Genomic DNA, 16061 nt, shown 5'->3' with positions numbered 1-16061 from the left:
AGAGAGTGACTTATACCTTTATGGCGAGGGTACCGGAATGGATATAGTTTCCAAACCACGAAAGCCAAGTTTTATCAGGAGACGGGCTTTCCAAACTGTCTGCGGCAAATGGTGTAAAACTGACCCGCCGCAAAGCATCACAAAGCTTGACGCATGCGCAGAGACACAGGATGACGGGGAATCCCTTCCACTATCTACGTGTTAAAAATAGAGCCGCTCTTAGTTATTGCAGGCACTATTTGACCTCATGCATGCGGACCGCTCAGTTCTATAGTGCGTTTCATAGCTATGCGCTCCACAGCGCTATGAAATCCTGAAAATATGGAGTGGCTATGCATTTAGGCCCAGGCCTGTATACATGCTGATGTTTATGTCATGTGATTGGCAGAGGATTGGTTAGTTGGTTTACTGGCTGCAGGAAAGTGTTCCTGGTCGATGATTGTTCTCTGTTCGTCCGTCTGTGTGTCTGTCCGTGCGTCTTCTTGTTCTTCTTCTTCTTTGTCAGCCGGTGTTCCTTTATAACCTGCTCTCTGTCTCTATGACATGCGTCAAGTTCTCTCTCTGTGTGTCTCTCTCTGTCTGTCTGTCTGTCTGTCTATCTGTCTGTCTCTGTCTCTCTCTGTGTCTCTGTCTCTTTCTCTCTCTCTCTCCCCCTCTCTCTCTTTCTCTTTCTCTCTCTCTCTCTCTCTGTCTCTCTCTCTCTCTCTCTCTGTCTCTGTCTGTCTGTCTGTCTGTCTGTCTGTCTCTCTCTCTGTCTCTCTCTCTCTCTCTATTTTCAAAGAAAAGTTGGTCAATACTGTTATTGTTTGTTGTTGTTGTTGTTGCTCTCAATACGCCGTTATTCTGTTGGCAATGCAAGATAAGCTTTTCTTATTAATACGCTGAGAAAAAAAATCTGCAGAAAGCAATTCTCAGGTGATATACGAAGATGCAGCATAACATGCAAACCACTATTTTCATGCATCTGTTTGTCTCAGATGGCGGGTACGACTTCAGACGCGACAGAATCGTTGACTTTGAACATGCAGGACAATACTCCACAGTAAGTTGTTCTCTCTCTCTCTCTCTCTCTCTCTCTCTCTCTCTCTCTCTCTCTCTCTCTCTCTCTCTCTCTCTCTCTCTCTCTCTCTCTCTCTTTCTCTCTCTGAGTCTCCTCTCTCTCGAGGTATTACACACCGGTACGACCGACTGTAAATTCCCGATCCATCAGTTTCCTTTCCCACCGTGCCGTGCTATTCTATGTGTTAACGTTACGCAACAGGATAAGATATATCCTGAGGTTATAAGTGATACTCCCACATACGTTGCACAAGCATAATTTAACGTTACCTTATGTACGGTCCAACCGGTGTGCAATGGGTGCTCTCTCTCTCTCTCTCTCTCTCTCTTATTCTTATATTACTATTATTGCGTGTGTCTGCGTTTCATCATAAAAAGTTTGTTCCTATGTATTCCCATTTCGATTATAACCATTTTGCTTAGATCAGGACTAGCTGTAAGAAAGGTCCTACCCAGTAAACATTTATGGTGCGCCGCGCATGCATTCACCGTCGCTTGGGCGATCCCACCTGCGCGGACATACGCCGCGGAGACTACGCGTCGGTGCATTTAAATTCTAGGTTACACCATCGCCACTGTCAATGCGCCCATACTGCCGACGCCGCGCAGTTCCAAAATGCGGGTGTATTTGTTTTGCTTGGTTTTTGTTGTTGTTGGTTTGTTTGTTTGTTAATTTTGTTTTTACGTAGAGCCAAAAGGTACATCGGATTGTGGGTTGGTCGTGCAGACGGTAGGAAAAAAACCCAGCTTTAAAATGTGAAAAAGTCCAAATATAGCTATTTCTTTAATTTAATTCGGCGGCTAAACGGCTCAAGCGATTTCAAAATCCTTTTAAGACAGTATCATGCTATTGAAGGGGTACACTAAAAAAAAATTGGCAAAACAATATCTGGCCCCTTACGGCAAGCAGCTTGATTTCCCCAAAACGTTTCACGAGAGCGGCGTCCTAACCGTAAGAGCTAGCGCCTGCGGATTTTTTGTGAACGAAGAGGGGGGGAATGTGCTTATGAAAATCAAATTTTCGAGAGCCTATAGGTCTTGTTTTTTTTAAAAATGAATTTAGTGGGGGGCGTCGGAAAAGATCTGTTTTCAAATGTAAACACAGTACGGATAAAATAATAAGAAGATATATAGATCTGTTTAACCAATCACAATGGAACTCCAAAATATTCCATAGATTTGTTTACTTAATTTTTAAAAGATAAGTTCGAAACATTATCATCTGATAAGTCGCCGCATAACCTTATAGGTTCCAGCGACTAGATATTCCTGATCCTGTTCCCCGGGTTTTCGAACCAAGGGCGGCAACTGTGCAACCATAGACATGTACGTCATCATGATCTCCCCTTATTATGCGTTATTCATCGTCAATAATTTGACCGTCTTGGTGAAATGGTAAGATATATCTCTATGTTTTTTACATGTAAAAATACAGTTATAGCAGTTATGTACAAAAATAAGCAGCATATGCTCTTTTCGCCAAAGTAAAGTCTTTTTTTCTTTTGGTTTCTTACATGTGTCACAGCACACCGCAAGCATTTAGGCGAATAGCAAGTGAGTGGTATATATATATATTATCAATTGTATAGTAGGTAACGGTGTTAATTACACGTTTTCCATTTGTGTCTTTGATTATTGTTTGATGCCATGTATGATATTACAATATTTCTTTCAAGTCAACAGTGTGTCCAGTTAGATTGCGTACATGCATAGTCATCATAACTCGAAATTTGTTTTACTTCGAATTACTTGGGATGCGCCGCATCGACTTCTAGCATGTAGCATGCATGTCACCTGCTCCAGGCATGGTCACGCGATGGTCAGGCGCACCATATACGCATGCGCCGCGTCGACTAGTGGACGATCATAGTATTGACTGAGGCGCATGCACCAAAGTTCCATGAGGCGCATGCACGGCGCAGGTGTATGGTGCATGCGCGGCGCAAAATGTTTACTGGGTACGGACCTAATGCTATCTTTCCTGTAATAAAGTTCAATGTTTCAATGTTCTCTCTCTCTCGATCTCTCGATCTCTCTCTCTCTCTCTCCATCTCTCTCTCTCTCGTCTTTCTCCCCCCCCCCCCCTCTCTCTCTCTTTCTGGGTCTCCTCTCTCTGTCTCTGTCTCTCTCTCTCTCGTCTTTCTCCCCCCCCCCTCTCTCTCTCTCTCTCTCTCTCTGTGTTTTCGTTTTGGGTATATATTCGTATAATTAATGCAGTATTTTTAATATTGTATGATTAGTGTTGACATCTATAACCTCTGTTTCGTGTCTGCCACGGTGTGCAATTGCTTGATTTTAGTTGCCACCATTTTGTGTTTTTGTTTTAGCAGGGACAGATTGTAAGACTAGGCGTCAGCCTACACTTTCTTTTCTTGAGTAATAAAGATCGTTCGATGGTGCGTTCGTTCTCACCGGTACCCTTCAACCCCAAACACACCACAGCTGCCACGCGAGCAAATGAATAATCTGCAGATATCGGCAAAACGTTTAACGTTATCAGCATGCGGCTAACTAAACACGCATAAGGCCCCCCCAAAAATTGTCTGTTTACGGTAACCCGACCGACCCTATTTTTTTCGCGCGACCCTAGACTTTTTTTTGGCATTTGGGGAAGAAAAAAAAAAAAAGAAAAAAAACACCTAAAAATATGGTTTTTGGGAAAAAAAAAAAAAAAAAAAAATCCCGACCTACCGACCCTATTGTTTTGGCCTATGTTAACGTAAACAGACCTATTTTTTGTGTGGCCTAAACAGAACACAAGTGACTACATGAGGTTGACAAAACAAATAAAACAGAACACAAGCGACTGAATTTCATTGTTAATGGATTCCACCACACCAGAGCTGCAAAGCGAGCAATATAATCTATAGATCACGGCGAAACATTAACATTATCAGCATGCGGTCAACTAAACATGCACAAACACTGCATGCGGTCAACTAAACATGCACACACACTGCATGCGGTTTCCTAAACACGCACAAACACTGCATACGGTTAGCTAAACACGCACAAACACTGCATACGGTTAGCTAAACACACACAAACACTGCATACGGTTAGCTAAACACGCACAAACACTGCATACGGTTAGCTAAACACGCACAAACACTGCATACGGTTAGCTAAACACGCACAAACACTGCATACGGTTAGCTAAACACGCACAAACAGAACACAAGTGACTAACTTCGATTGTTGATGGTTGTCCGAGTTCGAGTCGCTCTGGTCATCTCCTGGAGTGTCATGGTCGACGTCCAGTTCCAGATAGTCTGACGCCGTGTCTACATCGCCACAGTTGACACAGTACTGGCACAGTTCAGAGCAGGTCAGTCTTTTGGTATGGCACACACAACGACCTGTCAACCACAGCGTGGGAATTTCGACGTCATTTTCTCTGGTAAAGGAGGGGCGTTAATCCAGATGACACCCAGGGCTGCGGTGCACGAGAAAGGGACCACCCAAGCGGGAGCCAGCCCCAGTGATGGTCTGGTTGAAACTGACATTTCTTGTATTTTAAACGAATCAGAGACCGCGCTTTTGTTCTCTCTTGGCAAACTGTCCAGGCCATTCCTTTCTCAATCATGGCTGTTGTTGCTATTCTCCAGATTGCTGTGTGGAAGTTTTCACGTGCACAGTGGGTCTGCAAAGCGTCCTTGTTGGGCGGCTGTGTTGCGTCACAGCGGTATGTCTTCTTGAAGTATGACATCCGGCTTCGTTCACCCAGTCACTGTTCTGGTCATAACGTTTCACACAAATTGATCCAACAAGCCTGAGACCTCCTCTGGTACCTGCAATGACCTCCCGATTTCCTGAAGCGCTCTTACTGAAAGCGGGGTTGTTCGCCATATTTTTTCATAAAGGCACTGACTGTGGCACAACCAGTGAAGGCATGAAGTCCAGGGATTGCTTCACACACTTCTGCACCGAAGTGTTCGTGTGCTTCGCGAATGCTTGCCATCTTCTCCCCCCCCCTCCCCCATCCTCCTGCCGTCACTAGGTAGACCGGCTGCACAGTTGAGCGTATGGCAATAAGTCAGGCAAAGGAAAAGGACATCAGAGACTGAACTTCGGGTGATGACTCCTTCGATGGAAGTCGACGCATGCTTTGCATGTAGAATCATGCGAGTATCTGCTTCTCCGTAGTAACAATTACAATGCAGTTGTCGTACACGCTATACCACACCAGTTTCCAGTTCACTTCCCGTTAACAGACCATGACACTCTTGACCATGAGCGACAAACAGTGAAATGCCATGGGGTTGGCTGACGACCACTGGAAAACCAAGAACTCAGGTGTCTTTGTTTTGTTGGTGGTAGAACGTGGGCATTCTCCTGTGTGTTGTGGCTTTCTTGCAGTATGCACATTTGGTAGAATCTGTTTGGCGACAACTCCCTGGGCGTAGCCTGAGGGCGCCTTTTATCAGTCAGCCTTTCAAGTCTCGAGGGCTTCATGGACCTGGTAACTGCGTGGATTTTGTTCCCACGCCATCCTGTATGCAGCATGATATTCGTTTATTTGCAAATGAAAACATTATTGTTCAGTTCTAGGACCTGAAGTCCTCTGTCATCCAAAATCACAGATTTGAACTGGCAGGCGTATTGCCCGTTAGCGGTTTGTCTGAAACATGTTTTTTTCAGAGATCTATCTCGACAGCTATACACATGCGAGTGAGAACAAAATATGTTCCCCTAAAGTACACATAATTCATTTTCTGTTTGTTATATAGATCTCTCAGTGAGCTGGCGTAAATTAGGCCTTCATGATGTCCTGTTACATTTACTAACATGTGTTCCTTCTACCGGGCCTCCGAACCAGTTTTTATTAATATGCAGGTCAAACTCGTGCCTGTTCTGTGTTTTGTTTTTCTCGTCCATGCATGGAGGCATCCTTTTAAATGGACAGTCCTTCCCGTGTAAATGACTGGGCTCAGCATCTCAACTCAGTCGTGCGTCTCGGTGCTATGTATTTGTTATCATTGTATCGATACGTCATTTGAAATGTACGGCACTTCCCGTGTAAGTGACTGGGCTCAGCATCTCAACTCAGTCGTGCGTCTCGGTGCAATGTATTTGTTATCATTGTATCGATACGTCATTTGAAATGTACGGCACTTCCCGTGTAAGTGACTGGGCTCAGCATCTCAACTCAGTCGTGCGTCTCGGTGCTATGTATTTGTTATCATTGTATCGATACTTCATTTGAAATGTACGGCACTTCCCGTGTAAGTGACTGGGCTCAGCATCTCAACTCAGTCGTGCGTCTCGGTGCTATGTATTTGTTATCATTGTATCGATACGTCATTTGAAATGTACGGCACTTCCCGTGTAAGTGACTGGGCTCAGCATCTCAACTCAGTCGTGCGTCTCGGTGCTATGTATTTGTTATCATTGTATCGATACGTCATTTGAAATGTACGGCACTTCCCGTGTAAGTGACTGGGCTCAGCATCTCAACTCAGTCGTGCGTCTCTGTGCTATGTATTTGTTATCATTGTATCGATACGTCATTTGAAATGTACGGCACTTCCCGTGTTAACGATTGTGTTCACCATCTCAAATCTAAACGGGCTTTTACATAGGCTAAGGCCATCCTTCCGCTATGACAAATACCAAGAATCAACATTCTGGGTGCTGTCTGTGCACAGTTAGATTGTTTATGCATTCAAAAAAGCCACACTGAAATTCCCTGCTAAAAACAATCCAGCTCCCGGAAGCAGTCAGGATGTTGATTATTGATATGTGTCCAAGCCGAGAAATGATTTATCCTATGACTGTGAAAGCCGTGGCAGATATGATTTAGTGAGCATACAACTATCATTGGGAAGGACTGTACCTTTAAGCCTGTAACGACGGGATACCTGGAAGCAATGATGGCACGAGGCAGGTAGCACGCAACAGATGTCAACAAACCGACCTGCGTTTTTTTTTTTTTTTAACAACTTGTTTGGAGACCTTGAAAGTATGTGAAGATCCCGAGATATTTTGGCAAAACCGTGTTTCAGGCAAGCCGCAAACGGACAAAAGCAAAGAACGAAAGAAAAAAAAGAGATGCAAAGCACACGGGTTCTTTGCTTTGCTGTTTTTTGAGACTTTTATTCGAAGGCAGTAACAGCAGCGTTTGATATATGATATTGCGTAGCACTACAACTGTCGATTCTTGTTTTTGTGTGTGTTTATCTTACCTGTTGATGTTCTTATCTTCTGACTACAAAAATGAACACAGTGGGGCGTTACTTTGCATGAGCAATCCTTCCACAACGACATAAAAAGTAATGCGTGTGATGTCAAATGATCAGCGTCAAACAACAGAAACCGAATACAAAAACGATATAATGAGGTTCTTACCGGATGTCTCGTCTGCTTCTGAGGAGGCAGCCATTATGCTTTTCTCGTGCTCATATCAAACACAAACATTGATTGGATGTTGTCATCGTGTAGACATAAAACTTGAAGTCTGATTGGCTGGTGTCAAACGCCGTCAAGAGGGAACACTCTTTCTCACGCCCTTCCGAACCGATACGCTCCCTTTGGTAGTTGAATATCTCAGGCCCCCACCCCCTCCATATAACCCATGCACCGCAAAAACTCTTAAACCCCGCGGGTTAGGGGGAGTCCCATATTGGTTAGGGGGAGTCCCATATTGGTTAGGGGGAGTCCCATATTGGTTAGGGGGAGTCCCATATTGGTTAGGGGGAGTCCCATATTGGTTAGGGGGAGTCCCATATTGGTTAGGGGGAGTCCCATATTGGTTGGGGGAGTCCCATATTGGTTGGGGGGTCCCATATTGGTTGGGGGAGTCCCATATTGGTTAGGGGGAGTCCCATATTGGTTAGGGGGAGTCCCATATTGGTTAGGGGGAGTCCCATATTGGTTAGGGGGAGTCCCATATTGGTTGGGGGGAGTCCCATATTGGTTAGCGGGAGTCCCATATTGGTTGGGGGGAGTCCCATATTGGTTAGGGGGAGTCCCATATTGGTTAGGGGAGTCCCATATTGGTTAGGGGGAGTCCCATATTGGTTAGGGGAGTCCCATATTGGTTAGGGGGAGTCCCATATTGGTTAGGGGGAGTCCCATATTGGTTAGGGCGAGTCCCATATTGGTTGGGGGGAGTCCCATATTGGTTGGGGGGAGTCCCATATTGGTTAGGGGGAGTCCCATATTGGTTAGGGGAGTCCCATATTGGTTAGGGGGAGTCCCATATTGGTTAGGGGGAGTCCCATATTGGTTAGGGGGAGTCCCATATTGGTTAGGGGGAGTCCCATATTGGTTAGGGAGAGTCCCAGATTGGTTGGGGGGAGTCCCATATTGGTTAGGGGGAGTCCCATATTGGTCAGGGGGAGTCCCATATTGGTCAGGGGGAGTCACATATTGGTTAGGGGGAGTCCCATATTGGTTGGGGGAGTCCCATATTGGTAAGGGGGAGTCCCATATTGGTTAGGGGGAGTCCCATATTGGTTAGGGGGAGTCCCATATTGGTTAGGGGGAGTCCCATATTGGTTAGGGGGAGTCCCATATTGGTTAGGGGGAGTCCCATATTGGTTAGGGGGAGTCCCATATTGGTTAGGGGGAGTCCCATATTGGTTAGGGGGAGTCCCATATTGGTTAGGGGGAGTCCCATATTGGTTGGGACGAGAAAGAATTTACCCGATGCTCCCCAGCATGTCGTAAGAGGCGACTAACGGATTCTGTTTCTCCTGTTACCCTTGTTAAGTGTTTCTTGTATAGAATATAGTCAATTTTTGTAAAGATTTTAGTCAAGCAGTATGTAAGAAATGTAAGTCCTTTGTACTGGAAACTTGCATTCTCCCAGTAAGGTAATATAGTTGTACTTCGTTGCAAGCCCCTGGAGCAAATTTTTGATTAGTACTTTTGTGAACAAGAAACAATTGACAAGTGGCTCTATCCCATCTTCCCCCTTTCCCTGTCGCGATATAACCTTCGTGGTTGAAAACGACGTTAAACACCAAATAAAGAACAAAAACTCTACACTTCTTGTTTGAAGACCTTGATTGCATGAGTGTAACTTTGTCGCCACACCCATTTAGTTATATGTCTCGGTATACCGCAAACGAGTTGAAACAATAGCTCTCTCCTGGTCTTTTCCTCATTTCAGGATGTGTTTGCCGACCGTGCAGTAGATGTGATTGCCAGTCATAACGCATCGCAGCCTCTCTTTCTTTACCTGCCTTTCCAGTCAGTTCACTATCCTTTGCAGGTAGTATTGAGACTGATGATTAACATTATATCTGCAGTGTTATCTGTGTGTGGGCGGTGTGTGTGTGTGGGTGGGTGTGTGTGGGTGGGTGTGTGTGGGGTGGGGGTGGGGGTCGTGGTGTGGTGGGGGGCTAGGCTTATGTGTGTGTTTGTATGTGTACGTGTGTGTGTGTGTGTGTGTGTATGTGTGTGTGTGTGTGTGTGTGTGTGTGTGTTAGTGTGTGTGTGTGTGTGTGTCAGTGTTAGTGGTGTGCGTGTGGGTGTGTGTGTGTGTTAGTGTGTGTGTGTGTGTTCGTGTGTGTGTGTCTGTGTCTTTCTGTCACTGTGTCATTTCTTCATATCTGTAGCTGTATTGTTTCGTGTTTATGATACGTGTGTGGGTTGTTTGATTCAATTATTATTTATCTTCCAGGTACCCCAGTCATATGAGGACGAGTATTGTTCTGAAATTGAGAATGGTACAAGAAGAACATTCTGTGGTGAGTTCAAACCCGTCCAACGTGTACCCAAATCTTCAGGGCTATCTGTCTGCTTGCCTGTCGCTGCTCCTGCGTGAGGGAAGATTCCCGAAGGGAAATAACCCCGTATGAACAGGTCTACTCTATTTTGACGAAATACTTCCCTTTCTTCAGTTTTGTTTCGAACGGCATAGCAGGACTTGATCTGTAAGGGGCCCCCCCTCACCCGGCAAATGTATTTTTCTCAGGGAGAGACCCAGAATGCCCCTTTCAAATGCTAAAAGTCAACAGTAAAGCCCCTCACCCTGTACCCCCGTCTCATTTTTGAAGCAGCTCCCTCTCATACGCCCTGCATTACGCATAAAATAGCCTCGACACTCGCTTTTGAGCGGGTTTTAAACGCAAAGGAACCATACAACGATAATTCACTGCAGTTACAGAGATGTGCCCACTGCCCACCTGTTTACAAAGAGATGAATATTCTGTTGACTGACTGTATTCTTTACCTTCACAGGTATGGCGGCCAGTATGGACGAAGCTATTGGGAGGGTTACAGACAGACTGGAGGAACTTGGATACCTGGATAATGCGTTGCTTATCTTCACCTCTGATGTAAATGACTTACTTTAACTGAGTATGTGAGTGGATGTGAGAGAGAGAGAGAGAGAGAGAGAGAGAGAGAGAGAGAGAGAGAGAGAGAGAGAGAGAGAGAGAGAGAGGGGGGGAGAGAGAGAGAGAGGGGGGGGGAGAGAGAGAGAGAGAGGAGAGAGAGAGAGAGAGAGAGGGGAGAGAGAGAGAGAGAGAGGGGGGATGAGAGAGAGGAGAGAGTGAGTGTGTGGGGGTGGCCGGGGGGTAGTGTCGGCCTGTCAGTGTGTGTGTGTTTAAATGTGGTTGTGTGTGTGTCGGGGGGGGGGGGGGGGGGGGGTGTGTGGGGGGGGGGGGGTGCGTGCGTGCGTGCGGGCGGGCGTGCACAAGCACACACACACAGTCAGTGTGTGTGTTGGTGTGTGGGCCGGTGTTTGTCTGTAAGTCTGTTCCACCCCCGCTGTCTGTCTGTCTATCTGTCTGTCTGTCTGTCTGTCTCTCTGTCTCTCTCTCTCTCTCTCTCTCTCTCTCTCTCTCTCTCTCTCTCTCTCTCTTTCTTTCTTCGAGAAGGCATCATACTAGACAATTTCCACCGATTGCAACCTTTCATTCAACTTATGTTTCGCAACTAGAATGGCGGCGGTCCCGAAGTAGGGGGAAGTAACTGGCCGCTCCGTGGCGCAAAAGACACGCTGTGGGAGGGAGGTAACCGCGCCGTTAGTTTCCTCTACAGCAAAAACCTCTTTCAGAACACAGGCACGGTGCATGATGGGTAAGTGATTTGCCCTATGTTTATTATCATTATTAATTTATGGGTTTACATATTTGCATATATTTTTCATAAACAAACAGCAACCAATTGAAAGCATACGGGCGGGGATATAGCTCGCTGGATTTGTATCCAGTTGGCCGCTGTCAGCGTGAGTTCGTCCCCACGTTCGGCAAGAGATTTATTTCTCAGAGTCAACCAGTTTGTGTGCAGACTTTCCTCGGTGTCCGAACACCCCCGTGTGTACACGCAAGCACAAGACCAAGTGCGCAACGAAAAAGATCCTGTAATCCATGTCAGAGTTCGGTGGGTTATAGAAACACAAAAATACCCAGCATGCTTCCTCCGAAAGCGGCGTATGGCTGCCTAAATGGCGGGGTAAAAACGGTCATACACGTAAAATTCCACTCGTGCAAAAAACACGAGTGTACGTGGGAGTTTCAGCCCACGAACGCAGAAGAAGAAGAAGAAAAAGAAGAAGAAGAAGAAGAAGAAGAAGAAAAAGAAGAAGAAGAAGAAAGCATACAATGGACGATGTAGAGAAATAACTGTGGCGCGTCCAGTTGTATGGGTTGTGAAAGAGTGAATATTCTTGCTTTTCGTCACGCTCATAAGAAAAATACCTATCTCAGTGTTAGGCATTTCTGTAGGGAAACTACAGGGGAAGCTACTGGAAGGGTATCTATCATGTGTTAGAGAGTACACACTCGCAGACCAAAGGAAACCATTGCCACGGTAACGTATTAAGCAAAACTGCCGATCTCGTTTCTTGAATTAGGCACTTTTTCTTTATGGTACCGGAAGACTTGTTATGATAATGTGACGGTTTGCAAAAGCTCTTTGTGGGTTGTTATGCAGTTTTGCTGATTGAAAATGTTGCTGTCAGCTCTTTATCTCACGTTCATCCCGTGGTAACAGCTTCAGATAGGAAATTTGCAACTTATAACTAAAATGTGATGGGCAGATTGTTTAGAAAACAAAGAAAGTTTTTTGCGTTTTTCTCAAAACATAAAAAAATGACATAGGCAATTATCTTATGAGCGTGACGTTTTGTTGGGCAAATTTCCCACGTGACATTAAAGGCCAGTATTTAGCGAGGGCTGTGTCTGAAACACGTGGAAAAAGGGCACGTGTGGAAAGTCAAGTTTGCCTCATTGAAAGCAAGAGTATTCACTCTGTCACAACTGGGCCATACAAACTCGACAGAGTTGGTTCTAGAGTTCGTATATTACACTACACTTCAACATATTTCTGACTTGGCGAAAGTGAATTCATACCCAATCTTTCCGGCAACTCTCTCCTCCCCCCCCCCCCCCCACCCGCCAAAAAAAGAAGAAAAAAAAAGTGATATTTAGTATCCGATATACTTGAAGCTAACAGGGATAATTTATTGTTGAGCGGTACGATATAAACAGTTACCCCCTCTATGATGTACTCTATTTCAGGATGATGCACGCTGTTGATTGGTTCCCGACTCTGATGACGCTGGTAGATGGAGAAACGCGTAAGTTATCGTTTTTCACTAAAAAGAGGGGACGGTGTTTTTGAGGACATTGGTCATACTAGGCAGATTGTCTTTCTCGATTTTTTTCCTTTCGAATTTTTTCTCGGTAGAGATTGTTTTTTCTCTCGGAAATATGTAGCTTTTCTTAGAAATCCTCGGATCCGAGGAGAATTCCCATGCCTGATATTTGCTTATGTGCAGCTGAGGATATTTGCTTATGTGCAGCTGAGGATATTTGCTAATGTGCAGCTGAGGATATTTGCTTATGTGCAGCTGAGGATATTTGTTTATGTGCAGCTGAGGATATTTGCTTATGTGCAGCTGAGGATATTTGCTAATGTGCAGCTGAGGATATTTGCTAATGTGTAGCTGAGGATATTTGTTTATGTGCAGCTGAGGATATTTGCTAATGTGTAGCTGAGGATATTTGCTAATGTGTAGCTGAGGATATTTGCTGTGCAGCTGAGGATATTTGCTAATGTGCAGCTGAGGATATTTGCTTATGTGCAGCTGAGGATATTTGCTTATGTGCAGCTGAGGATATTTGCTTATGTGCAGCTGAGGATATTTGCTTATGTGCAGCTGAGGATATTTGCTAATGTGCAGCTGAGGATATTTGCTTATGTGCAGCTGAGGATATTTGCTTATGTGCAGCTGAGGATATTGCTAATATGTAGCTGAGGATATTTGCTAATGTGCAGCTGAAGGAATTGACGGCGTGAGTCAGTGGGAGTCCATCGTGAACGAGACGGACAGTCCGAGGACAGAGTTTGTCTACAACATTGATGACATAGACAACAACGCTGCTATCAGGCTAGTGTGTTACTGACTTTTTGTACATGTTTAGTGTTACACTTGTGTCCCTGAGTGGCGTTACATTGTCAGTTTAGATACGCTCTCTGTCTCGCTGCCTGTCTGTGTCTGTCTGTGTGTCTGTCTGTTTCTCTCTCTATCTCTCTCTCTCTTTTTATATTTAGTCAAGTTTTGACTAAATATTTTAACATCGAGGGGGAATCGAAACGAGGGTCGTGGTGTATGTGTGTGTGTGTGTGCGTGTGTGTGTGTGTGTAGAGCGATTCAGACTAAACTACTGGACCGATCTTTATGAAATTTGACATGAGAGTTCCTGGGTATGAAATCCCCATACGTTTTTTTCATTTTTTTGATAAATGTCTTTGATGACGTCATATCCGGCTTTTCGTGAAAGTTGAGGCGGCACTGTCACGCCCTCATTTTTCAACCAAATTGGTTGAAATTTTGGTCAAGTAATCTTCGACGAAGCCCGGGGTTCGGTATTGCATTTCAGCTTGGTGGCTTAAAAATTAATTAATGACTTTGGTCATTAAAAATCGGAAAATTGTAAAAAAAAATAAAAATTTATAAAACGATCCAAATTTACGTTTATCTTATTCTCCATCATTTGCTGATTCCAAAAACATATAAATATGTTATATTCGGATTAAAAACAAGCTCTGAAAATTAAATATATAAAAATTATTATCAAAATTTATTTTTCGAAATCGTTTTAAAAACACTTTCATCTTATTCCTTGTCGGTTCCTGATTCCAAAAACATATAGATATGATATGTTTGGATTAAAAACACGCTCAGAAAGTTAAAACGAAGAGAGGTACAGAAAAGCGTGCTATGCAGCATAGCGTAACCACTACCCCGCTCTTCTTGTCAATTTCACTGCCTATGCCGTGAGCGGTGGACCACGAGTATACGGTCTTGCTGCGTTGCATTGCGTTCAGTTTCATTCTGTGAGTTCGACAGCTACTTGACTAAATATTGTATTTTCGCCTTACGCGACTTGTTCTTTTGTCTGTTACTTGGAATATCTGACAGACACCGGTGTGTGTGTGTGTGTGTGTGTGTGTGTGTGTGTGTGTGAGTGTGTGTGTGTGTGTGTGTGTGTGTGTGTATGTGTGAGTGTGTGTGTGTGTGAGTGTGTATTCGATTTAAGTATTTATCTTCGGTTTTCTTTTCTTTTTCGTTTTTAGCTGCTGTTTTTTTGTTTTGGCTTTTTTAATCCCAAACTGAAATAAATTGTCTCGAGGTAGCCAGAAAAAAAACTCAAGATGCGTTCGGACTACAGTAAACATATATCCGCATATATATATTTATTGGCCTTAGAGCGATTGAGTGATATCAGAAACCAAAACCATTTGTATTTCATGTTTCCCTTTAGAAATCCGCACAGCGAACAACTCCTCTACTCTCATCTGCACACGGTATACAAGTATCATTCTCCATTCTCTGTTTCTGGTCCTCAGGATGGGCGACTGGAAACTGATACAGGGTAACCCGGGTAGCATGAACGGGTGGTACCCGGCCTCAGGGGACGGGATGGAAACGGAGCAGGCTGATAACTCAACGGAGTACCTGCATTCTGACGATCTTTTACTATTCAACGTCAAAGGTGAATGGATCAGTGTCTTGGAATTGGCAATCAACCAAACAAATTTCAAATTTACTTCATTTTTTGTCATGCTGCTGCCGCCTGTGTTGTTGTTGTTGTAGTTGTAGTAACTGTTGTTGTTGTTGCTGCTGCTGCTGCTGCTGTCAACCTCAAGAAACCCATTTTTGTCACTAACGATAACGATTCCTGCAAACGACTTTCGTCTTCTTTGACTTTTACTGGTTTTGAATTTTACATTAATGAGTGTGTTCTCGTATTCTTCCATGCATAATTAGGACAGATTATCAACGAGCACTTACTGTTTTTAACAGGTTGGGCTCCTTCGTAAGTATGCTGCCATGTTGTCATAAGTGTGAATATGAATTCTATTTTGTTTTAACCAGATGACCCTGAAGAACGAGAAGACGTGAAGAAGGCGCACCCTTTCGTCCTGCGGAGGTTAATGAAGCGGTTAGAGGAATGGAAGAAGGGCATGGTCCCTGCCAACATCCCTCGCGAAGACCCAGCGTCCAACCCCATGAATTTTGATGGCGTCTGGAGTCCTGGATGGTGCTAATCTTGTCACGTGACTTAAACTGAGATGTTCGAGTGAGGTGGTAAATCAGTATAAGAAACATTTGCTGACAAAAAGTGTTTGGGTTTCTGTGGATAATGACATTACTGGTCAAAGTGTGTGTGTGTGTGTGTGTGTGTGTGTGTGTACGTGTGTGTGTGTGTGTGTGTGCTCCTGTGTATGTGTGTTTAAGTGAGTGTGACGTGTGTGTGTGTGTGTGGCGGGGTGCACATCTGTATAGGTAAGATGACGGAGCAAATGAGTAGAAATTTACCTTTGACAAGGACATGGCACAGCCGTGAAACTGAATTTACCACAAGGTAAGCCTCAAAAACATCAGGTAATGAAACAGTCTACTAGTTACAAGCACGTTTTGAGGGTTGCTCGCAGAAACAGTACAAAAGAGTTCTATTATCTCTGCTTTAAATTTAAAACGTCGAACGTCGGTCTCATGAATCAAATTTAAAGAAAACATGTATTTTTGCTGACAATGA

The 16061-nt window shown here is 44.4% G+C and overlaps 1 protein-coding gene and 1 long non-coding RNA gene across 2 annotated transcripts in view; one reads left to right on the top strand and one right to left on the bottom strand.

Annotated features, from left to right (window-relative positions):
- LOC138970788 (arylsulfatase J-like) overlaps positions 1-15644 on the top strand; it is a 17940-nt gene extending 2296 nt beyond the window's left edge. The window contains exons 4-12 of the mRNA XM_070343322.1: positions 978-1042; positions 9176-9277; positions 9689-9755; positions 10249-10346; positions 10952-11091; positions 12534-12592; positions 13294-13405; positions 14869-15014; positions 15398-15644. Of these exons, the coding sequence (XP_070199423.1) occupies positions 978-1042; positions 9176-9277; positions 9689-9755; positions 10249-10346; positions 10952-11091; positions 12534-12592; positions 13294-13405; positions 14869-15014; positions 15398-15570 (962 nt within the window). The 3' untranslated portion in view covers positions 15571-15644. The remainder of the gene's footprint in view (positions 1-977; positions 1043-9175; positions 9278-9688; positions 9756-10248; positions 10347-10951; positions 11092-12533; positions 12593-13293; positions 13406-14868; positions 15015-15397) is intronic.
- The window catches only part of LOC138970799 (uncharacterized), a 482774-nt gene that overhangs the window by 225892 nt on the left and 240821 nt on the right, over positions 1-16061 (bottom strand). The gene's annotated exons all lie outside the window — the stretch shown is intronic.

This window comes from Littorina saxatilis, linkage group LG7, assembly GCF_037325665.1.
Source record: "Littorina saxatilis isolate snail1 linkage group LG7, US_GU_Lsax_2.0, whole genome shotgun sequence".
Taxonomy (NCBI): Eukaryota; Metazoa; Mollusca; class Gastropoda; order Littorinimorpha; family Littorinidae; genus Littorina; species Littorina saxatilis.
This window is presented reverse-complemented; position numbering and strand designations above follow the sequence as displayed.